Here is a 25,536-nt window from a genome sequence, read left to right on the forward strand (position 1 = left end):
TAAGTTTTAAGCAGAGACTGCAAATTAGGAAGGAATAGGTATTGCATGGCATGTGGCTCATAGATCCTCTTCTGACCACCTTCCATAACCCTAAATTAAATTGATTTGAAGAAGTATATGCTATATTCCAAATTACATACCTCTAGCATGTTCTGTACCTAATATATATATTTAATTACCTATAACATTTGCAGGTGAGAGTAGACAACCTTTAACACTGTCAACTTGCTAAATTACAATTCTTAACAGCTCAGGGCAGCATGGATAATATACTGAAGAATGCTCAGACTTGTAATTTAGCAAATAATTGGAAGGCCACAGTTTTCTACCACCTGGTAAAGAAATCTGAATTGTCTCCTATGTGTTCAAACATCAGCAGTGTCAAAATACTCTAGGTTATCAATAATATATTTGTTCCGATTGACTTCTGGCAACTGCCTAGACCAGAGGTCCCCAACCCCTGATCTGTGGACCGGCACCAGGCCACAGTATGCCAGAAACTAGTCCGTACAAGCAAACAAAGCTCCATTCACAGGATGTAGGCAGCATGCAAAACCACGCCCCCTCCGGTCCACGGAAAAACCTCTCTCCACTGAACTGGGCCCGGGAGCCCAAAAAGTTGGAGCCCACTGTCCTAGACAAACCCTTTCAGTTTTCTTGACAAACTTTTTTGGAAGTGGTTTGCCATTGCTTCCTTCCTAAGGGCTGAGAGAGAGTGATAGGCCCAAGATCACCCAGCAAAGAGATTTCATCACTTGATTAGATATGGTAGATTACCGGGAGAAAAAAGAAGTATTGAAAAGGAAGAATATAAGGCAATGAATTTTGAATGAATAAAAATCTACTTTGTGTGAAACAAAGTATTGGAGATACCTCCAATTTATCAGGTTAGTGACTCCAGCTAGCAAAGTAATAGCTTAGTATAGTTTAACAAACATTGTATTGCTGCCATTTAATCTATTTCCAACTTTCTATATACCATTTTGTTAACAAAACTCAGAAAGATACAAGTTTGCTAACTGCATCAAAAATTATATTGTTCATTTATTTTGTGTATATTACTGTTCCAGTTGTGATAAGACGTGTTGCTTAGTTTTACATCCCTCCTCCTGTGATTTTTCAGCTTTTTCTTCCTTTTTTCCTTCTTTTCTTTTTTTCCCCTATGTCATAAAAACAAATGTTGATTTTCTCTTGAGTCTAATTGCTAGATGGCATATCAAATTCTTTCCTCTTGTATCACAACTACAGAAAACATTTCTGCCTTTCATATACTTTTTAATTGTTATGCATAGTTCTTACTTAACAACCAGTTGCTTCGGGAATGTTCAAAGTTATGTCTGATCCCACAAAAGCTGCTTACGACCCGGTTCTGGAATTTTGATAGCTGCTCATACCCCCATGGTTATATGACCACATTTCAGTTGCTTGGCATACAGCTCATCTTTATAGCCAGTTCCAGTGTTCTGCAATCACATGACCATGATTTGGTAAATCATGGTTTGGTTTTTTTGCTGATTTCCAGCCTTTTTAGCTGTTTTCCGACAAAAGAAAGACATAGCAATACATGAATTTGCTTAACGGTTGTGATGTTTACTTAACAGCCGCTGCAAAAAAATTAAATTGGGTTTCGAGTGGGTATCTTGACTTATGATAGAAATGCCGGGCTCCATTAGACTCCTAAGTCAAGCACTACTTGTATTCCACTTACTTTATTTTCACTTTATTTAAAACATTCCTTTGTTCCATGGAGGTTTGTGTAGCTAGCTATGGCATTTTATTGTGCTCGGCCTAATTTGTAAATCTGAATTGAATGAATAAATACATAGTTTTGGAAGAGGGTTTAATTGTAACTTAGATCTATCTATTGTGATAACACTAGAGACTTTCAGACCTCAATTTAGGCCAGATTTGTGTCTCCTTACAAGATTTCCTCATGTAAATTCCCAACTATAAAAATAATACATAAATAATACATTGATATATCATTTTATTAATTCTTTTTACTTGTAACAAATTAAAAATAATGGCATTGTTACATACCCCCTAAATAAGATTAGGATAATTACTGATAGCAGGTTAATTAATTGCACTGAGTAATATTTCAGTTAATTTAACCATTTTTTTTCTTTATAGGGAATACTCCTTTACATCTTGCTGTAATGCTGGGGAATAAAGGTTGGTAAATATATGCAGATATATCTATTTTTATGATAATGTATTATCTACCAGTTAACCTCCAGAGATCATATTTTTCTTCCCGTAGCTGCTAAAGCTTAGCATATTGCTCAAAGAGAACAACAAAAGAATTGCTGTCTATCTTTTTTCCTTCTACTCTCAACTATGTTTTAAAATAAAAAAAAAGTTATGGGCAGTGAGGAGTAAGCAACAGAAGAATAGTGAAAGTGAATTTATCTTCCTTTTCCATCAGTTATTTTCTATTAGGGAAAGGAAGTAGCAGCTATATTTCTTGGGTATGTTCATTCCACTCAAGTTCATAGGAACCTCCTGGTAAAGTGTAATGCTTCCTTGTTATGTTAATTAATAGCTTTAAGGCTGGGAAATACTTTATTGTTCTTTTTTATTAACTGCATTTTTGTTAAAATGTTTTAGAAATATTCCATGCTTTAAAAACCATAATCTATCCAGAGAATCTGGATGTTCAGAGGTGGAAGCATAGTACTTGAATGAATTTGTTTATGTATGAACCAGAACTGTGACTGAAAAATAAAAGCTATTGAATGTTTAGATACTCTTTAAGGCAGTACTTCTCAATTTTGGCAGCTTTCAGATGTGTGGACTTCAACTCCCAGGGTTCTCCTGCCAGCATTGCTGGCTGGGGACTTCTGGGAGTTGAAGTCCATACATCTGAAAACTGCTAAGGTTGAGAAACACTACTGTAAGGCTAAGAGAAAATAGAGGCTAAGTGTTCACACTTCTCCAAAAGCTTTGCAACAATTGGACAAAGATGTTTTATTTTACTACTCCAGAAACTATACAAAAATAAACAGGATTTGGAAAAGTAGTGGCCATTCTTGTGCCGTTGATCCTATTATTAGAAACATAGTTGGGAATATCAGCCACCTTCAGATTTTATAATAAAGGCATTTCCACTGAAAATTATAATTCATTTTTATCTAAACTAAATCCACTTGGATTCAGCTTTTTTATGCTTAATCCGAGTTTATGGAAATCATTGTTATTTAATTAAACATTTTCAAATTATTCTAATATGTGGCCAATTATTCTATAATTGAAGATTACATGTGCTTTACATCTGATTTATTGAAAGAAGAAAATAAAAATCAAGACTTTACTATAACTTCACTTCAAATTATTGTGCATATATATATAATTTTGTATAAGCAGGTAAATAAATTAATTTTCATATTTTTAGAAGACTTCTCTGTTTTTCGAGAATTTAAACCAAGCATTCAGTGGGTACTTTTATAGTTTCATGTATATTTCAAACATTCAAGTATTGGGTAACCTCCATGTTTCTTGCATCTTTTTTGAAAACAAAAGGCTTCTAGTTTATTTTTTAAAAAAATACAGTATTACACTACTCCTTCACATTCTCTCCCATATTCTTCATTTCAGATTAAAATTGCTTGATCTAGTTAAGAATTTGTAGCATTCTTTCATATTTAATTAGAAAAGCAACACAGGATAAAAGAATGAAACTACTTTAAGTTGATTATGATGAAGATATTTTTTTAAATCATGTATAACTATAAATGTGTTACTGTGTTTTGCTGGCCCATGAAATTAAGATATTAGTACTAAACAATTCTACAAACTCAGAATGACTGTAGTTTACAAAGATTATGTTCAATCCGGCTATGTATTCATGCTTGTTCATCCCATTCTCTTTTCATCTTGGGACAGAATTATTGCATAAATTGAGAATGAAATCTCTCTTAAATTGACTTAACTTCCATGCTGATTTTGAAATAAGTTCTAAAATTATGCTATGTTCACTACACTGTAATGCGTTCTAGACTTTTTCATATGTCAGTTCACCAACTGCTTCAAATAAGGTAGCTTATTCTATAGCAGGTCCCTGGGTCACACATTACTTCGAAAGAATTGTATTCAGCTACTGACTATTGATTAAAAGTTATTTTATTCATCAGATATTTCCATTATTACACTATGGAATGAAGGTATTTTTTTCTCCCCCCCCCCCCCCATAACCTTCTCTGCTACATTTTATGTAATTATAATCTATCCCTTCAAGGCAGACTTGGTAACTTATAAAGAAGAAATTCTGAAGTTTTTGTTTCCATTCTGTTAGCCTTAACATCAGAAAGTCTTCCTGGTAGTAGAGTTATTGAGTTGGGTTAAGAATAAACTGCCGTTTGCCCTATTGGAATCAATGGAAAAAGTTGATACAATGGAATGTAGTAGTCTGGATTCCCAGGAGGAAGTCCAGATTAGTACATTCCAACTGAGTTACTCGGGACAAAAGCTTTGATTCTGTTGGAACCAAAGCATAGCTAATTTCTTTTGATTCAGCCCACTGTGCTGGGAAATCCACACAGTACCTTTATATAGCTTGCAACAAAACAGTAACTCAGAATGATTCGGAAGCAAACAGTATCCTCCAATAATTTAACACATAGCTCCATTACAGAAATTGGTTGTTTTTATTTTTTTGTTTGATTTATTAATGGAACCTTAATATTATTGTTTATCTAATGTAATTTATTACAGAATGTGCTCACTTGCTTTTGGCCCACAATGCTCCCGTAAAAGTGAAAAATGCTCAGGGATGGAGTCCTCTTGCAGAAGCCATCAGCTATGGAGATAGGCAAATGAGTAAGAAATTATTTCTCTGGTTTTATATAAGAAACCTATTTAGTCTTTGAAGGAACAATACATAAAGTATTGGGGAATTGAAATTTTACTGTAACTATGAAGAAATCAAGAACAAAGTATGCGTTTGTGTGTACAGGTAGTCCTTGACTTACGACTTAGTGCAGGAGTGTCAAATTGGCGGTCCATGGGCCGGATGCGTCACACGCAGGCCATGCCCACCACAGCTCCACGAAGAGGAAAAGGTCACGATACGTCACATGACGGCAATGTGACGCCACGAGTTTGAGTGTTTGAAGTTACAACAGACTCCCAAAAGATACTTACAACCCGATTCTGAAATTCCAGTCAGCAGGACAGCTCCCTCCCCCAGTCAGATGACCCACATTCCCAATCTAAAGCAGCTGTCCCAAATTTATCGCCATTTGTCACAACCTGTAGCCACATGACCACAATTTATGATGTTTTCATCAAATCCTGTCATTTAATTTTTGGTTTTGGCAAAAATGCCCCTTAGCAAGCATGGGGTTCTCTTAACAACAACAAGAACCTCTGCTTAACATTCACTACCAAAAAAAAAAAAAAAATCATAAAATCGGGTAATTAATTTGATGATCCTCTTGTGACCCTCACAACCTATGGCCAGAATGGGCAGGCTCCATTATGTTTGTAAGTTGAGGGATATCTGTATATCTACACCTACATACAGAGAAAGAGTTAATAAAGGTTATGTTAAAATTCATAAAATATTTTGATTTTTCATTTTTCAAGAAGTCAGGATAGTGGTGTGATTTGTTCTGCTTCCAGATGAATTGCCTGAAAGTGAGACAAAGTAACTAACTAACTCTGTGTAGGTATAAAATTATATAGCTCAAATCAATACCATTAATAGAACTTTTTGAAGAATGAAATCTTTCCTGATCAATAAGCACTATTTAGTTTGTTCATTTCTAAAGCAAATATTTTCTTCAATATATTTGTGTGTTAGTATATGCTTCTTATATGTAATTATAATTCCATGATTTATGGCTTACAGTGAATTTATTTAGTTACAGCACTCCTAAGGAAACTGAAGCAACAGTCTAGGGAAAGTGTTGAAGAAAAGCGGCCTCGATTATTAAAAGCCCTGAAAGAGGTAATTTAAATTAAATGAGGATTTTAATCAGAATGCTGTTAATTTTAATAAAAGATTCATTTTCAAATACTTTTCAGGAATATTACACCTATGCATACGAACCAGCAAGTAGCCCACAACAGACTTTTTGATATTAAAGTTTCAGTGTTCCTAATTAATCCTTACATTTTTAAATATAATTTTGCTGTGCAGATTTTTGTGCTGATCTATAAGTGAATCATTATGTAGCAGTAGTATGGATCTTTAGAAAAAAATGTTATGGGTGTACTTCTGTAGTTGTATGATACTTATGCCTGCAGGAAACACCAGGCACCGATAAAAACCTGTTTAACCATTTAAAGCCTCCAGAGAATATGTTCTAAGTTGCTTTGGATTATTGGTTGGATTATTTTAATATTAACAAACTATATATACAGGCCTGTAACTGCTCCATCTCAACCTATATAGTATTGTGATCCTATGAGTGGTAACATAAAATTAAATCAATTGTGGGAAAGCAGAAGCAATTGTGAACAGTGGTCTCTTGTAATCCTAACCACATGTGATTTGCACATCATAAAATGAAATATCTTTGTAAAGTGTGTGTGTGTGTGTGTGTATGAAACTTATAATGTATTAAGTTTTAATTGACAGTATTTCTCTTCAGCTAGGTGACTTTTATCTTGAACTTCACTGGGATTTTCAAAGTTGGGGTAAGTTTTTCTAAAATGCATATATAGAGTAATTGATGACATACCTTCAAATTGTTTATTATTCCTAGTGACTATATATATAGACTGTGGAGAAATTAAAAAAAATTTAATAGTATTTCTCCAGAAAATAGTTTCTTCTTAGGAAAGTGCAAATCCATAAAATACATTTTTATGTAACTTTATATGAGCATTGCATCACATTTATATGAACCATGGTGGCGAAGTAGTTAGAATGTAGTATTGCAATTCTAACTGGCTCAAGGTTGACTCAGTCTTCCATCCTTCTGAGATTGGTAAAATGAAGACCCAAATTGTTGGGGGCATATGCTGACTCTGTAAACCACTTAGAGAATGCTATTAAGCACTATGGAGTGGTATATAAATTTAATGCTACATATAGAAAATTAGATATAGAAAATCCAAACGCCATTATTTGTACAATATGTTTAGAAAGTTCTTGTATTTAATATTTTAACTATGTATATAATACATTTTAAAGACTATAACAGATAAAGGTTTCCCTCACACATGTGGGCTAGTCGTTCTTGACTCTAGGGGGCAGTTCTCATCTCCGTTTTAAAGACTATAGTGAATTATAAAACTGGTATAGCATTACACTTATGAACGAAAGCAGCACAAGAGTGATTCCTTGCCGAGGAACTCCTGTTCTTCCCTCATGTCCACCAAATCTGTTGGAAAAAAGGGCCTTGATCTGTGGAATTGTACAGAGGAAAGCTTCTACCAAAGTTCGGATCCCAATTATACATAGTTGTGGGGAAACTTTCGTTTCCCGATATGAAATCACCGTTTAGACTAGGGTTTCCCAGCCTTGGCAACTTTAAGATGTGTAGACTTCAACTTCTCCTGCTGGCTGGGGAATCCTGGGAGTTGAAGTCCAGTCATCTTAATGTTTGGGTTTGGAAGCACTACTGTAGACACTGGTACTTTATGAAGAGATTCCAGACTGAGCAGGTGCTTAGGGTCTTTGGGGATTAGCTATTCGATGTTTGTGTTGATGTTTAATTTCATGTTGCTGTTTCTCCTAAGCATAAGTCTAATAGTTGGGACATATTTCTCCCTTGATCTGAATTAAAAAAGAATTCTAATTTATGACATCATCTGTTCCTTGATGATGTTATTCTATGTCTTGATCCCTCAGTCATAGATAATAGATTGGGAGCAACCCCTCAGCCTGGCTGCTTCACCCCTCTCTCTGGTGTTTGAGTTTCTCGGGCCTTCATGTACAGTTTCCAATTTAATTCCCCTTCCCATTTTCCATATAAGTTGCGGTTACATCTGTATCCTAATCTGATTTTAACCCCCACTCCTAGCTGTGGTTTAAAAGCTATGTGTGATCAGCATTCAAATAAATGGAGCAAGAGTGCCTGCTTAGGGATGCTGACAAGAGAGTAATTGTTTGAGTAATCATGGAGAAAGTCCAGCAGTCTGAAATATATTCCTAATGTAACCAGTTAATGACTCTGCATTGACCCAATATCGTAACATAAATTGTTTACTGAAAGAAAGAATATTAATTGTAATGTTACTTTGTGAACCATTCGGAGGGTGTTTTGCAAAGTGATTAAATGTGTTTTTGAGCCCACTACTCAAAAGCATCCAGAGCAGATCTGCAAAGCAGCTGCATTGAAATTTGAAAGGCTGCAGTGCTTTGATCCTTTAAGAAACAAATGGTTCATGTAGTTCTCCTTTTAGTATTTTATTGTTTCTTCCAAACACAAATTGAAAAGGGTTTTGTTACTTTGTTATGCAGTATATTTGATAAGTCTTAAAAACTGTAACTGGATATCAATTTGAATTCCAAGAATTTTGGTTTCCACGGGACCTGTAATAAAGTATGTTGGCATTATTGTATATGAATTGATACATTATAATAACATTCAATAAAATTGTCTCATTTTTATCAAATTTAGTGCCTTTACTTTCCCGAATCTTGCCTTCTGATGCGTGTAAAATATACAAACAAGGTATAAATATCAGGTAAGAATATTCAACCTGCATTACATTAATTTATCATTTTTGTTTTAGAATATTAATAGATATTAGATAATAGATATTAATAGATATTTTTCCATATAAATGATTGTAATTAAGAGAAGCAAATATTAACATTTTTGATGGGAAATAGATTGTACTTAACAAGTTCACCCAAGATCTTGATTAAAATTATCTCCATATTTTCTGTAATGTTCTGAAAACATTGATAGATATCCTCAAGAACCCATGAAACTGGTATATTTTCAAAACTGTGTGCATTCTTATAGCAGAAAATAATCAGAGACAAATAAAACAATACACTAAGCTAGAAGCCATCAAGGAGAAAGCCACACCTCAACCAGGACGGGCAAGGCAAGTGATTATAGGTATTCCTCAACCACAGTTTCTGTTGCTAAGCAAGGCAGATGCTCAGTGGGTTAGACTCAACAACGTATCTGGATCCATTCCAGTCGGGCTTCAGGCCTGGGTACAGCACGGAAACGGCATTGGTTGCGTTGGTTGATGATCTCTGGAGGGCTCAGGACAGCGGTTGCTCCTCTGTCCTGGTTCTATTAGATCTCTCAGCGGCTTTTGATACCATCGACCATGGTATCATGCTGCACCGGCTGGAAGAGTTAGGGGTGGGGGGCACTGTACTACGGTGGTTCTCCTCCTTTCTCTCTGACCGGTTGCAGTCTGTGTTGGCAGGGGGGCAGAGATCGACCCCGAGGCCCCTCATGTGGGGTGCCACAAGGGTCGGTCCTCTCGCCCCTTCTGTTCAACATTTATGTAAAGCCGCTGGGCGAGATCATCCGTGGTTTCGGGGTGAAGTACCATCAGTATGCTGATGATACTCAGTTGTACATCTCCACCCCGGACCACCCCAACGATGCCCTTGAAGTGATGTCCCGGTGTGTGGAGGCCGTGCGGATTTGGATGGGGAGGAACAGGCTCAGGCTCAACCCATCCAAGACCGAGTGGCTGTGGTTTCTGATGTCCCGATATAGTCAGTTGATGCCATCGCTGGCTATTGGGGGCGAATCGCTGGCCCCCACGGAGAGGACTCGCAACTTGGGTGTCTTCCTGGATTCACAGCTGTCTTTAGAAGAGCACTTGACGGCCGTGACCGGGAGGATTTTTCATCAGGTTCGCCTGATTCGCCAGTTGCGTCCCTTTCTGGATCGGGACTCCCTACACACAGTCACTCATGCCCTCGTCACCTCCTGCCTGGACTATTGTAATGCTCTCTACATGGGGCTCCCCTTGAGGAGCACCCGGAGGCTCCAACTGGCACAGAGTGCGGCCGCGCGGGTGGTTATGGGAGCAACATGGCGCTCCCGTATGACACCTCTCCTGCGCGAGCTGCACTGGCTCCCGGTGGTCTTCTGTGTGTGCTTCAAGGTTTTGGTTACCACCTTTAGAGCGCTCCATGGCTTAGGACCTGGTTACTTATGGGACCGCCTACTACCACAAACAGCCTCCCACTGGCCGGTACGCTCTCATAGAGAGGGGCTCCTCCGGGTGCCGTCAGCCAAGCAGTGTCGACTGGCGGCCCCCAGGGGGAGGGCCTTCTCTATGGGGGCACCCACTATCTGGAACGAGCTCCCCCCAGAAATACGGAGGATCCCGGATCTGCGCACTTTCCGCCGTGCTCTTAAGACCCTCTTATTTCAGCAAGCCGGCCTGGCCTAATTTTTCTCCCCTTTCTTTTAAATTCTTTTAAATTTTTAAACTGAAATTTTAATTTGTTTTTAAATTATTGGGATTTTAAATTGTCGTGGGCTAAATTATTTAATTTGGTTTTAAATTGTTTCTAACTTTTGTACTTCTGTATTTTATCCTGTGCCTGTTCACCGCCCTGAGTCCTTCGGGAGTAGGGTGGTATACAAATTTAACAAAACATAAAACAAACATAAAACAAACAACCTTTTACATTGTTAAGCAAATCACTGCAGTTCTTAAGTTAATTACATGGTCATTAAGCGAATCCAGCTTCCCCTTGTTGACTTTGCTTGTTGGAAACTGTCTGGGAAGGTTGCACTTGGGGATCGCATGACCCTGGTTTGCTGCAGCCATTGTAGATAATCCTGGTTGCCAAGCATACATGTTTTTATCATATGACCGTGAGGATGCTGCATTGGTTGTAAGTTCGAGGACCAGTCGTAAGTTGCTTTTTTTCAGAGCTGTTGTAACTTTGAACAGTCACTAAACAAATGGTTCTAAGTTGAGGATTACATACATACCGTATTTTTCGGAGTATAAGACGCACCGGACTATAAGACGCATGCACCTACCTTTTTTGGTGAGGAAAACAAGAAAAAGAAATCTGCCTCTGTCTCCCAGCAATTTTGCCTCCTTGCAGCAAACAGCCTGCTGTACTTTCATTTTCATTTTCAGCATAGCTTGATTATCATAAGGAAAAAAAAATCTGCGCCAGCAATTTACCTCCGTGCAGCAAGCAGCAGAGGCCCGCGCAAAACAGCTGAGAGTCAGGAAGCTGATCCAATCAACTTGTGCTAATTAAGCTGTGCTGAAGCTGAAAGGAGCTGTTTCTTCTTGCTGCTTGCTGCAAGGAGGTAACTGCTGGGAGGCAGAGGCCAAAGGGTGGGGGCCAGTGGGTGAGCAGAGCTACATTCAGTGTATAAGACTCACCTAAATTTTCACCCCTTTTTAGAGAGGAAAAGATGCGTCTTATACTACAAAAAAATACGGTACATGCATACATACATACATACATACATACATACATACATACATACATACACACACAGCAAACTTCCTTTTCTCTGGTGGTGTTATCTAGCTGGATAATAAAACATCCAAAAAACAAAAAAAACCCTCAGAGAGCATCAAGAACCCAACAATGTATTCTGTTTAATTAAAATGTCTATATAAGCAGCATAAAGGTCTTTCTCTCTCTTTCTCTCTCTCAGTTCTCATTTTGGAATATTTCTGCAGGCTTGACACAACCCTCATAGATTTTACTGACATGAAGTGCCAACGGGGGGACTTGAGCTTCATTTTCAATGGTGATGCTGCGCCCTCTGAATCCTTTGTAGTTTTAGACAACGAACAAAAGGTTTACCAGCGAATACATCACGAGGTAGGTGTTTTACGGGTGTTGTGTAATTCAAACGGAGTACATTACTTCGGCACGGTGGTTTTAAAAGCCGCGCTAAAACAAAACAAATTGAAAATCCTAGGTTTAAAAGGCGCAAGGTAATAGCCCTGTGAAACGGTATTTGCTCCCTTTGGAATTGGCTGAATTTTTTTGCAAACTGTTAATACTGATTTTTTGTAGGGTAGCAGTTCACAATTCAGGACCATAAAGTGTCCTGGGGGCCCTAGGGTATTTCAAGAGGTATTTCACAGAAAAGCAAAGTGTATTATACTTCAAATAATGTCTTGTTGATGCCAGACAATATGCTGGTTACTGCCCCATTTCCATATCCAGTAATGGGTACTTTTACAGGAGGCACAGGAATCAAACACGGTTAGGAGGGTTCATGGATGAAAAAAGTCGATAAACACTGATTTTAAGGTGTTATTTGTTCCTTTAAATTCCTCCCATTCCGGATAGGCTGCTAAAATTGACAGGAATACCAGTTTGAACCCTCACTTAAATAAAGCCTTTATAGTTCAATAGGAACCACATGAGGCCCACGATGGGATCGAGTTTGACACCCCTATGCTGCTTCAGGCCTTCATCGCTGCATTTCCGTGCATGTAGTCTTTGAGTTACGACCATTCGTTCAAATGCTGCAACCATTTGAAGTGATAAAAATGCTGAATGAAGGGATTTACAACCAGTCCTCAGAGTTCCGGCTGTGCAGTGCTTCTGCAGTCCCGTGAACAAAATTCAGGCACTTGGCAATCAGCTGACACTTGTGACTGGTTGCAGCATTCTGTGGTCATGTGATCCCCATTTGCAACTTTCTCTGCTGGCTTCCCTCAATCAAAGATAATGAGGAAGCCAGCAGGAAAAGTTGCTAGGGTGAGTCTCCCCCAAAGCTTTTCTTTGCTTGCACACACTATGCCCATCTCCCCTCTCCCCATACTTGCACCCATGTACTCCACACCCTCTTTCCCAGGCCCCCCTATTCTCACACAGATATACTCTGCTGTTTCTTTCCTGGTCTCCTTGTGCTCTCACGCATGTACCCTGTGTCCTCTTTCCCTGGCCTTCCCACACCTGCACATACAAACACACCCTGTGCCCTCTTTCCTGGCCTCGCTGCGCTCACGCTGCTCCGCAGGACCCCATCCCCAAATTTGTGGTCAGTCTATGTGAGGTCTCTGCTACCCCTGCACTCCTTACCTGAGACTCCCTCCAATTAACAACCTGCACATCTTGGGGTATGACTGTCACTAAGTGATGCAATCACATAATATTGCACTGGACAAACACATAACTTAGTGACACCAATCTCTGTTCAAATTGCAGTCAATTCTAGATCTACTTGCAATGTTCTCTGCAGGGTGGTATCTTTGGCAACTGCAATTCATTCAGAATGTGGCAGCCTGTTGGTTGGAGCAACTTTAATTTGTAGCCTTCTTGGCAAAACTTGAAATCTTTCAGAATTCGTTTGAGAATCGGTGGAGATGCTGCTATCCGTGTTTTGTTAGTTGTAATTTTCCCCATTCAACTTATTTTTAATTTTGATTAAGGATATTTTAATTTTTATTCTCGGGTTTTTGTTGGTTAATTATCACTCAGGAGTCCTTGGAGAGAACATCAATATGTAATGAATTATATCAGTAGAAGGCATTGCGCATATCTCCTGGCAGTGGATAAATTACAACATTAAGACAATAATTATTGGGAGATTCTCTATTAAAAACAAATTTGCTTAACAAAGAAAATGCTTATGTTTAAATGTTTTGTTTCATTTAATAATATTCAGTTTTATACTTTGTTAGGAATCAGAGATGGAAACTGAGGAAGAAGTTGATATTTTGATGAGTAGTGATATTTATTCAGCAACATTATCAACCAAATCAATCACCTTCACACGTGCCCAAACAGGATGGCTTTTCCGAGAAGATAAAACAGTAAGCCTATTTGTTATTCTAAAATCACCGTCTATTTTATATTGCTGTGTCAGTAATGGGGCACTAAGGCAAAGAAGAATGAAGTCACTTGGACTATTATTATGGCTCCTTTGTTTAATCTCAGAAGTGGAAAGGTCTTAAAAGGTAAAGAGAAGCTGCCTCCAATGATGCTGGAAGAAGAGAACTTGAGGAGTAGACCAGGGTGGGCAGCCTTTTCATCGCTGGGATTTAAAAAAGCTCCATGTTTTAGAACAGCGTTGGCGAACCTTTTTGGCATCGAGTGCCGAAACGGGAGTACCAGAAACCGGAAGAGCAGCTCCCTGGTACGCATGTGTGCATTGGGAAGCTGAGCTTCTGGTTTCCGGTGGGCGCATGCGTGCAAGTCACCTGGTCTTACGGTTTCTGGTGCAAATGCACACATGAAGACCAGCTGACTGGCGCGCATGCATGTGCCGGAAATCAGAAGCTCAGCTTCCCGGCACACGCATGCGTGCCAGGGAGCTGCTCTTCTAGTTTCCGGCACTCCCACGCACGCAAAGACCAACTGGCCAGCGCACATGTGCGCACCGGAACCCGGAAGAGCAATGGGCAATGGCTGGCGTGCCCGGAGAGATGGCTCTGCATGCCACTTCCAGCACACGTAGCATAGGTTCGCCATCACGGTTTTAGAAAGATGAAGGCTTTAGCAGCTGTACCAATGATGCAGATCAGTCAAGATGCATCTTTTTTAGTACTCATGTCTCCAGATTTCAGCAACACATTTGCACATCTGGAGGAAGCTCTTCAAGAAAAAAACAAAACAATTTGCAACTGTTATGTAGCTGCAGCTTGCCCACCCTGTATATATACAGTGAATAGGTAGGCAATATATATAGGAGGCTTCACAGCTTTAGTCTGCTTGGCAAATACTCTATGTGTGCTTCTGTCCTTAGGTTGTTTCATTTTTGTTTTCCAGGAAAGAGTGGGAAACTTTTTGGCAGACTTCTACCTGGTTAACGGGCTTGTTTTAGAATCAAGAAAAAGACGGGAACATCTCAGTGAGGAGGATATCCTTCGGAATAAAGCTATCATGGAAAGCTTGAGCAAAGGTGGAAATTTGATGGAACAAAACTTCGAGGTATCATTGAAGATTGCTTAAACTGCATGCTTAGCATACAGCTTTTTAAAGTCAGTTTTGAAATATTATTCTGAATATTTGTTGGAGGACACAAAATCCATCACAGCAGCCTTAAATCCCAGAATCTGGGAATAATCTCCTTTCATTTGTATATAGTTAGTTCTTGTTTAGCATCCATTGTTGGGACCAGCAACTCTATCCTTAGGCAAAGGAATTGTTAAATGAAACCGCTATAGTGCTTAGGATCTAACTTCAGCTTTCCTTTGCTTTATACCTGTAAAGGTTATAAATATGACAGTTGGTCATAAAGTTACTTTTTCATCACTCTTAACTGCAGAAGGTCACTAAACTAGGCAGTAACTAAATGAGGACTACCTAGATGAGTTTGCATTCTGACATTTTCTTGTGCTACCATGTTTCTGAAACTTCCTGAGTTTCAGGGTTGATATTTGAGAAACTTTGGGAAGCAAAAGTCTTGAGACCCTCAAGGGGAACTAGATCTAACCCCGTGACTCTTTGGATCTGATGCCAGCTTAGCAACTGATCATTTTGTCATTCTCCATATTTGTCACTGAAACTGTGAAATTTTTCTTTTGTGTTTTTGTAAAGGAGGGTTTATTTGATATAATTTACATAGAACGGTGACATCCTTTTTAGTTGTATAGATTTTTAAATCTTATCCATAGATTCCTGTATTTTTTTCTGAAAAAAATATATGTTTTTTTTAGAAGTATATTATTAACATTATAATATAATGAATGATTACAAGAAATGTCTTTGAATAAAATAACGCTGAGAGTCAAAAGTATGGTCAAGCAATCCTCTTTAAGCATGTCTTTCTCCTCATCTTGGTCTTTGGACTGTTATTTCATGCAGTATTGACAACTAGTCTTATATCTAAATTTCTACTTTAAGAGGTATGTCACCTTGGTCCACCAGAAATTATTTGTTGAGCTTGTGGTGTAACTTTAGACTGGGCCAGTATTTCAGACTGACAGGAGTCTCATCATCTGTGGTAGAAAGGTGTTATGTCTGTAGTTTAGAAAAGTGGTAGCTATTAAATAAATTTGTGTGTCTTTTCTTTAAAAAGCCTGTCAGGAGACAATCTCTTACCCCACCACCACCCAATACAATTTCATGGGAGGAATACATATCTGCAGAAAATGGGAAGTGAGTATTACTGCTATATGCATATGCTATATGCATATGGTTATTTATTTATATAGCGTGTAGCATATCGTACATGAACTAGCAATATATATCAACACTTCATCTAGATTAGTAAAATACAATAAAATATAAATGTTAAAAAGATTTATGTTCAAATACCAATGTTTTTGTTATCTAGCCATTGAAGTGCAGCATCGTTTATATTAAAAAAAAAACAGATACTGGACCGGTATATGCTCTCACCTTACAGCCAGTCACGATGTGATCTACAGTTTGACATCACACTGAGGGAAGGATACTATGCCCCATTTATACAGAGAATCCTGGCAGATGCCGTGTGAGGTTCCAATCCCATTCAGGATTGTCCATTGCTGATGTGAAAGTTCAAAGCCTGGCACCTTTTTTGTGAAGTCATTTATATGTCTGGGCATTCAGCAACCCATTTGGCTTTTTATTGGGGATCAGTGTTAAAGTTGTTGGGCAGATGTTGCACAAGTACCAGTGGGGGCTTCCTGGATTTAAGTCTTCTAGCTGATAAATAAGGAAGGTCAGCATGCACTGATAGGAGTGAGCTATTCGTAATTTTTCTATATTTGCTCACTAGTGCCTCTTGCCTTTGTAAAGCTGGCGCTGCTTTACGTTAACTAAGAGCCAAAAATATATATTGTTCTAGACTTTGAGTCATGAGATTAAAAAAGATAACTGGTTGGTTCTATATAATACTTTGTTTAATTATAATTATTTATATCTATTGGTTTTCTTTAAAGGAGAAAACGTTGCTGCTCCCTCAGTATAACTGAAGAAATCAGAAATCTAACAGATTTCAGCTGCCTTATATATGGAACTTTGCACAAGGCAAATTTAGATTTTAAAATACGATTTCTACGAAAAAAAGTTATGAGACCATTTAAAAAACAACAGATAAAAGTATTTGAACAGAAACTAGCAACAAGCCTTAATGTGTAGTGTAAAGTAAAAAAAAATATTAAATTGCTAATGGGAACACAAAGAGAAAGGAAATAAATAGAACACATGTCACCAGAAAGTTTCCACAGTGGCTTTTATTGATATTTAGTTGCTGTTCTGTTCTGCCCTTTTTTCTTTTCTATTTCATTATTTTAATAATGAAATAATAATTTTAAAAATCATATTTAAAATCTACAAAAAGGAACAAAAGAATGATAAAGAGCACAATTCAAATGTATCAACAAGGAATTTACAAGTATAGAGATGATAGTTTTCCTGTATATCATCAATTGATGGTAATACTGAATGTATTATATCATTTTAAGAGCTTGAAAATCATTATTAAACTCTAAGTGGAACATAAATATCAGGAGTACAGTCGGCACAATCTGAGTCATAAAATGAATCTATGAGTTACAGTAAATTCTACCCATAATACTAAAATCTATTCTAATTTTTAAAACCCTATAAATTGGAATTTAGATTTTATACAGAGAAAAACCCAAATTTTTTGATGTGGCACAAATCCACATCTTGGACTATAATCAAGAAATGGTTTCCAGTTGGAGTTAAATTTTTAAGGTAACAAGATACTCCAATCTTTATTTTAAAAAAAAAAAGAAATGAATTGCACCCTTTATTTTCTTATTGAAAATAAGGAATTCTGAAAACATTTAGATTTAAATATGCCCGCATGTGCATAAGAAGAAGAACAGCAATGAAAAGAGAAGTATATTCCCTCCTCCCTCAAAAGAGCCTTCCAAGCCTCATTGAATAATTTCCATTATCCTTGTTTCCTGCTCAACAAAAATCTCTTTCAGGGTGAGCTGTTTTGTGCATTTTATGTATTTGGAGAAATTTTCATTTTGATTGTCTTTTAAACAGAGCACCTCATTTGGGTAGAGAACTTGTCTGCAAAGAAAGCAAGAAAACTTTTAAAGCTACGATAGCCATGAGCCAAGAATTTCCTCTAGGAATTGAATCGTAAGTCTGAATTGCTTTTAGAAAAGATCATTAAAGGATGTAATATATTAAAGTTATACTGCTGATTATATTGTGCTTAGATTCCAGAGACTCTAGTATATAAAATAAGAAAAAATTTTATACAACCAACAAGGTTGCAGTTTGTTCTGCTGCACAATGTATGAGTTCCACATAGTTTTAACTTTATCTGATTATGTTTATCCCTTGATGAGTCACGCACATTCTCTTACAAATTAATCAATTTCTAAAAGCCATGTAGCATTTAGGAAACGTCTGATGTTGCTTACTGGTTTCCAGAATGTCTAGACCTGTGCAAAGTGATGTCACTTTGTAGAGTTTTCTAGACTTTTAATTTCTGAAGCAAAGAGTTCATCCCGCTGGCAAAACCCAGGCATTTTGACTTAGTTTCTTCCATTGAAGCGTTAATGTCAACTGCTTTGCTTTGCCTGCCATTCATTTAGATGGAAATGCCTTATGTCCACTCATGTGCAGATGAGTACTAAAGATAGGAAGCTCATCATACCGTGAATCTCCTAAGGCTTTCCAGTACAGCCAGATCAGATCTTAACATCTTTCCTAAATGTTGGCAGAGTTGGTGCTGACTTGAAGTTTAAAGATGACTATCAACTCTGAATTGCATTTGTAAGCCAATCAGCAACCAATACAATACAGTGGTGTGTCAAGGACAAATCAGGAGACAACCTAATTTCTTGGGCTTCTGCATTCTGAACCACCTGTAATGTCCACCCGGATGTCACGGACACCCACACATAGAATGAATTGCAGTAGTCCGTTCGTGAGATTAACCAAAGCATAAACTTCTGTGAGCAGGGCCTGGAATGGTTGCAATTGGCACATGAGATAGAGTTGTGCAAAGGCTGTAGTTTCCTCAGCAACATCTGTTCCTTGAGCAGGAGTTCAGTAGTAATTATAAACCAGTTGAAAGGAGGTATCTCCTCTGTAGTCCCATGGTCTGCAGAATCCAGACGCTCCGTGAGAAGAGCTGGAGAAGGCCTGAAAACATGTTAGTTTCTGATCCTTTCAGCATCTGCATTTTTAAAAAATACTGTAATAAGCAAGAACAGCATTCATTACGAATATGTAATTTATATAAATAATTGGTAATTTGTTTGTGAATGTATCCATTCTTTAACATTTTTAAAAAATATATATCTGCTGCTAGTTGTAGTGTGCCCGATAATGGGGTGAGGATATTATCTTCCCTTCTCAATTGCTTAAATCACGTGGGTAGTTGTCGAAGCTGTTAATAGATGTCATGCATGTCTTCTCTTTCAGGTTGTTGAATGTTTTAGAAGTAATTGCACCCTTCAAGCACTTTAACAAACTGCGGGAATTTGTGCAGATGAAACTTCCGCCAGGCTTTCCAGTAAAGTTAGGTAAGCTATGGATTTCATCTGAAATCAGGGGTTATTATTTGATTGCCTCTTGGGGTGGAGTCGGGGGCAAGAACTGCAATAGTTTCCAATCGGGCTTTAGGCAAAATAAAATATGTCATTGCACAGTATATTGAATGGAAAATATGTAATAGTCCAGAGCCCATGGGCCAGATGTGGCCCGCAATAGGCCCAGAGTTGTCCCATGGGGCCATCCTGGAGACAGTGAGGGACCAGTCCCCGTCCCGCCCACCCAGTTGGCTGCAATGACCAGGCCACACCCATCCCGGCCCCCCAAGGGCAAACAAAATCCTGATACAGCCTGCGATTGGATCGAGTTTGACACCCCTTGGTTCAGAGTAAAAGTTTTGCTTGAATAGGAAGGGCCAGCCTAGGCAAAACATGGAGCGCGTGGTTGCATTTCACTTACCTTTCGTAAGGAAGAAGAAAATCGGCAGAATTATTGGCAGTGTACTGTGGTTTAATCCTTTCCCGCTGCCCTCCCTCCCTGAAGCTGGCAAGGAAGCTTCGCTGAGATGATAAAAGAGATATAAACAACTAATGTCACCTTCTGCTGGACATCTATTTAAGATCCATGTTAAAATATGTTTTATACTTCTGTCTCATTTGAATAAAACAGTCGATGATGAATGGTATAAAACACAATGATGAGGAAAGAAAATTGCCACCTGTAGTTTAAATTAAACTTGAACAATTAAAGAATCACTGATGTAGCCTAACCAGACTCTAGTTCTCATCAAAATTTGACTTTTGCAACAATTTGTATTTGCAATCTGCCTCCACGTTATGGCAGTTTTATCCCATCCTAAGCAATATATCCTGTGTCCATGTTTAAATTCAAATGGGAATATAACTCCCTCCAAGGCAACCCCCCCCCCCCCATTACATTACTTTTGTCCGGCTAGGAATTTTTGTGATTAGTTCCAGAATTATTGTCAGATACATTGTACTTTCTGCTATTATTTCCTTAGTTTAATCGATAGAAATGAGAGGTACGGGTGCTTGTTGTCTGCAAATTGGTGGTACTGCCAAACCTAGATCTGTAGGTGACCCCTCTGCCAGCAGTTTTCTTTAGGGTTGACAAACAATGAATATAGGATGATCCATTAAGGGGTCTCACTGGCCATCAGTCGCAACATTCCTCCAAACCCATCCTTTATACTCTTCTTGCCTAAAAGCCCTTGGAATTGCATCAAGCTACCTGCAAGGAGAATGTCATGGAAATGATCAGAAGGAGTCTTGTTAAAGAGAGGAGTACCCGCATCCTGGACCCATTAATGGTTCTGTTCCTTTCTTCCCAGATATTCCTGTGTTTCCAACAATCACAGCCACTGTGACTTTTCAGGAGTTTCGCTATGATGAGTTTGATGAATCAATTTTCACAATTCCTGACGACTACAAGGAGGATCCCAGCCGCTTTCCTGATCTCTAAACTTTTAACTGGACAGTTAGCAGTGAATAAAGAATACCAGCATGCCTCAAGACAACAAGACAACAGAAGGATGTGGATAGCTTAAGACCGATGTCTGAAAGTTGGGAAAATTGAAAAGATAAAACTTATTTAAATGAATTCAGAAAGGGAACACAGAGTGAATTTTATCTATTGTAATATATAGCAAGCATCCATCTGGTGTCTCAAGGATAGCAGGTCTCCTGATGTATCACATTCATTTATACATCTAGACATGCAAGCATGGTAATCTGGCACCTCAGTCTCACACGCATACATACACACCTCTACCCCCATCCCCATGGTACATTCATAAATCCTCTAAAGACGATCATTTGTTTATAGATTTTTTTTCCTTGATAATAAAAAGCACTCTTGGACCATTTGCATAAACACTAAAATGTCTTACCAGGGTATTAAACCCTTTTAAACTCCCATCTGGAATCAAGATAACCTTCCTTCAAGGTTTGTTTTCATATGTTATAAATCCTGTTAACATTCAGCAAATTGAACATCATCTGAGCATTTAGAAGAAGGAATTACTTTTCTGTAGATAAACGAGCCAAAAGCTAACCTTTTGTATACAGTTGCTTTTAGTTATTGCAATACATTTCAGTACTAGAACATTCACTCTGCAGGGAATAAGGTACCTCCTCTAGCACCTTAGTGCAACTCATTGTGGTGCTATCTGTATTATCCCCAAATTGTTGATTTCTCCACCGAAAATTGTTTCCTAATCTTTTCATGAAGACCTTTTCAAGATGGCTGGAAATGTTCTTGCAGTATTTGTTGGAGATTCTTCCTTGACATTTATTTGAGCTGTTCAAATGTACATAAGCGATTCAAACAAGTGTACCAAATTTGCATTTATGCTCTGCAGCATTTGGGAACAATGAATAATAGCAGTTAGATGATTACCGTCTCAAAGGTGAAGCTTTGTTTTCTCCCAAGGAAAAAAATCTAGTAGAATGAATAAGGGCTGCAGTAAACTAAGAAAAATGTTCAAAAATGCCATGGGGTGTTTCCAATATGGATAGCTTCAATAAGAGTAACTTTTGGCTTTTTTTTCTTCAAATTGACTTCTCAAAATTAGGATTATTATACGGTTCCAGCCACCAAAACAGGAATATAACCTAGTGTTTTTGCTCTACTGTCTCAAACTGTTGATACCTACATTCATTTGTATTGCAAGATTTGGCTTCCAGTAATGTGTATGTGTACAGAAATGTAAATACTTTCAGAAGAATATTCTTTGTGCGGTCTAGTCTTTTTTTTTTTTTTCTTCCTTTTTTTTTTTTTTTTGGTCTGGAAAGTTCTTAAGTCATTTTCAAACAAGTAGAAAACCACATGTCGGGTAACACCCAGCGCTGGCAATATCTTAAAATATGAAATGAGGCGTTCTGAGGCATAGTCCTCAGTAAAACACGGTCATAAGCCACAGCAACCCTGTCAAGAAAAATGGTACAGAACTAATTAAAGTTGTAGCTTTGCACTAGGGCCACATGCAGAGAAGCAACTCAAGAAAACTGCAGCAGCTTCTTATAAACCAGGGAATAAATATTGAGACTAATTCCAGAAATGCTGCAAACTTGTAAGCAGTTTATACCAACCAGGATTGGCAATTGTGAGTGTGAAGACAGTTGGTTAGGGCTTTGCTGGTTTTGAAATGCATGTTATTTCTAGTACTTGTTGCGAGAGATTCAATCTGCCGCCTATAAATGCAATTAAAAATGCCCTGTTATTTCCTCTTTCAATGGATTCAAAGAGGAGACATCACTAAAACTAAAAGTGGTTGATACTATAGGTTGCCTCCAGTTAGTGCCACCTGCCCAGAAAATAACTTCTGGCAGAGAAATGTGATTTTCACATAGTCTGCAATTTCTGTGCCCCCCAGTGTGACTCTGGAAGTTAGAAATTCCCTACAATTTATTCAAGGATGAGGAGAACAGAATCCTGCTTGAGCAGAAGTCTCCTCTTTTGTCATTGGACTGTGTCCTTTGTATTATCTGTCCTGTGGGCATCTCTTAAAAAGAATATGCTGTATAAAGAAATGTACAGTACTGGGTTTTTTTGCCGCAGGAATGATGGAAAGTACCGGTATGAATTTGATTGGATGGCTATATCTCCCTCCAAATGGTAGGAACTTGATAATGGTCATCTCCTATATCTGAAATTATCAGGTTAATAATGCCAAAGTTACCTTTCATTAAGTTGTATATATTAAAAGAAAATGCTTAAGTATCTCAGCCCAGCACATGGAATACATAACTATTCCCACGTTGGTTAAAAACTGGGTCAGATCCAAATTTAATCCCATAGGAAATACAAAAATACCAATTGGAATCAACAAAGACTGATTTCAGTAGGTTTAATCTAACCATAATCTGGGATCTGATTTAATGAATTTTTTTTGTCCAGTCTAAGTTGTATTCTAGTAAGATCTGAATGGGGAAAAGAGCTTTTCTTTGGTAGTTGCTGGTCAACCTCTGAGGACAGAAGAAAGACCTCAAATTTTAGCTTGTTTGCACTGAAGAAAAGAGATAACAGCCTCCTAGTGGCTTCAGCAGATTTTTCCAATTGTGGTTTATGTTGTATCACAACCCTTTTTAAAAATGGGTAGATACAACAGTTTATTTAGTTCCAGAAACGGATTTTCAGGGGGGGGAAAACCCCAATCAGTGTCCACTGCAATTGATCTGATTACATCCAAGTGCTTATGCATGCAGCTCTCTTGCTTTCATGGAGCTTCCGGTTCAAAAATTTGGGGAATTTGATTTACACATGTAAGGCACATATACACCGACTTTAAAAGAAATGGGAAAAGTGTTCCTGTAAAGAGAGCTGTTTGCCTGCAATGGTGTTCCTAAATCTAGAGAAATGACTGCATCCAGAATCTTAGCATTTAAGATTTTGACATTAGGTTAATAACAAACCTATTAATGAACAAGTATAGATTAGTGCTTGACCATTAAGCACTTTGGAGGATCTGTTTTGATTTTTGGTTGTACCATCTAATGTTGTACTTTAGAGAATTAATTATTTTGTACCAAATATTTTACATTGGCTGCATCCACCACTCAGAATGACAAATTTTTTGAGGTCTGAAGAATTCTGAAGAATTATGTATAATTGTATTACAGGGAAAAAGTTCATATAAAAATATGCAAAATTTATTATAAATGTGTAACACAACTGGACAAGTTAAACGATGATTCCCTTTGCATATTTTTAAGCCTTGATTGAAAAGGAATATTACTTGGAAAACAGGTTATATTAGTATCCTGAGTAGGAATGTGCAAAATTTGTTGATCTGGGGATGGACCATTCCAGAGAAGTCCAGAATGTTTTGTTTCAGGAAAAGCACTTAGGCAATTCCCATAAATAAATTCACCAAACTAAACTGCAGTTTAAATATCAGATCACCCTCCCAAAATACCTCAAACTGCTTTTGGGTTGAACAATTTATTTTGGAAAACTGCCTACCATACTCTGAAACAAAACATTGTAAAAATTTTCCAGAGTAATCAGTTCCTGTATCAATAAGGTCTGTACATCTCTTGTTATGAATAATTTGGACACAACACAGTTTTGTGTTAAATTCCCATTTGAAGAAACATCTGAAATTTCCTTGAGGTTTGATCTCTTTAAAATTAGCAAAATGTTCTGTCAGTCATTAGCTGAGGAAAAGATTGAAAAGAACTCAAATGCTTCCTAAATCAAGCTCAGTCTTATTGGTCTTCCAAATAATTGCTTTAATTCATAACAAAAAAGAATAAAACTTTTTTTCCAAGCAGTTGGTTTTTCAGTCATTGCAATTCATGTATACCTAGCAAATAGTGCACCTGTGGATATAATCCAATGCTGGAAAGCCCATCTTAAGCTGAAGCATAATATATTGAAAGTTACATACTTGTTGACTTTATTAAAAATAATTATATTTAAATAATACTAACAAACTTTCTATAATGCTGCAGTTTTTCCTTGACAGTTTATAATTGTGGTAACAATGGGATTTTTTTGTTGTTACATTTCATGTTCTTTGTCTAATCTAAACTCACCTTCACTAAAAGGATTTTTGGTTGTACCATTTAGAATAAAGACCAAAAGATGCTGTTTGCTTTTAAAACTGAATATATGACAACTATATTATAACTTAACATGGATCCTTCCTCCTTATTAGAGGAGGACTAAGATGTACAAAAAGGCTGTTACAGTGTACCACTTTCACAAGGACATTTTATTGGTCAGTTTTTCAATAAAATCCTCAATTTTCAGTGCTTTGGTGTTGATTGCAATCTTTTTAACTTTAAGCTAGACCATGTAAAGATAGGCTTAAAAGCCACACTATAGTGTAAGATGGTGGCATTCATAAGCCACATCTATCTTCAACTGTATAATGGATGCTATAATGTATCCTCCATCATCTATCTATTTAATACAACATTTCAAATTATAGCAAATTCAGATATCAATGTCCTGGAGCATACTCTAGTTCTATATTATTTATATCCCAACTTTATTATTTTTATAAATAACTCATGGTGAACATATTTAATACTGCTTCCTCCTCCTATTGTCCCCACAACAACAACCTGTGAAGTGAGTTGTGCTGAAAGAGAATGATTGGCCCAAGATGACCCAACTGTCTTTCATGCCTGAGGAGGATTAGAACTCAGGGTCTCCTGGTTACTAGCCTGATGCCTTAACAAAACAATAATAGTAATAGTAATAATATAATATTTTAT

At 37.6% G+C, this 25,536-nt stretch overlaps 1 protein-coding gene across 1 annotated transcript in view; it reads left to right on the forward strand.

Moving 5' to 3' along the window:
- Positions 1 to 25,065, forward strand: part of ANKRD13C (ankyrin repeat domain 13C) — a 28,304-nt gene extending 3,239 nt beyond the window's left edge. The window contains exons 2-13 of the mRNA XM_070941269.1: positions 2,134 to 2,175; positions 4,714 to 4,818; positions 5,865 to 5,950; positions 6,597 to 6,642; positions 8,574 to 8,640; positions 11,596 to 11,740; positions 13,558 to 13,689; positions 14,645 to 14,806; positions 15,897 to 15,976; positions 17,828 to 17,926; positions 19,223 to 19,323; positions 20,643 to 25,065. Of these exons, the coding sequence (XP_070797370.1) occupies positions 2,134 to 2,175; positions 4,714 to 4,818; positions 5,865 to 5,950; positions 6,597 to 6,642; positions 8,574 to 8,640; positions 11,596 to 11,740; positions 13,558 to 13,689; positions 14,645 to 14,806; positions 15,897 to 15,976; positions 17,828 to 17,926; positions 19,223 to 19,323; positions 20,643 to 20,773 (1,196 nt within the window). The 3' untranslated portion in view covers positions 20,774 to 25,065. The remainder of the gene's footprint in view (positions 1 to 2,133; positions 2,176 to 4,713; positions 4,819 to 5,864; positions 5,951 to 6,596; positions 6,643 to 8,573; positions 8,641 to 11,595; positions 11,741 to 13,557; positions 13,690 to 14,644; positions 14,807 to 15,896; positions 15,977 to 17,827; positions 17,927 to 19,222; positions 19,324 to 20,642) is intronic.
- Positions 25,066 to 25,536: the final 471 nt, after the last annotated feature.

This window comes from Pituophis catenifer, unplaced genomic scaffold (genome assembly GCF_029215685.1).
Source record: "Pituophis catenifer annectens isolate HBS135680 unplaced genomic scaffold, rPitCat1.0.hap2 SCAF_3, whole genome shotgun sequence".
In the NCBI taxonomy this organism is placed as follows: domain Eukaryota; kingdom Metazoa; phylum Chordata; class Lepidosauria; order Squamata; family Colubridae; genus Pituophis; species Pituophis catenifer.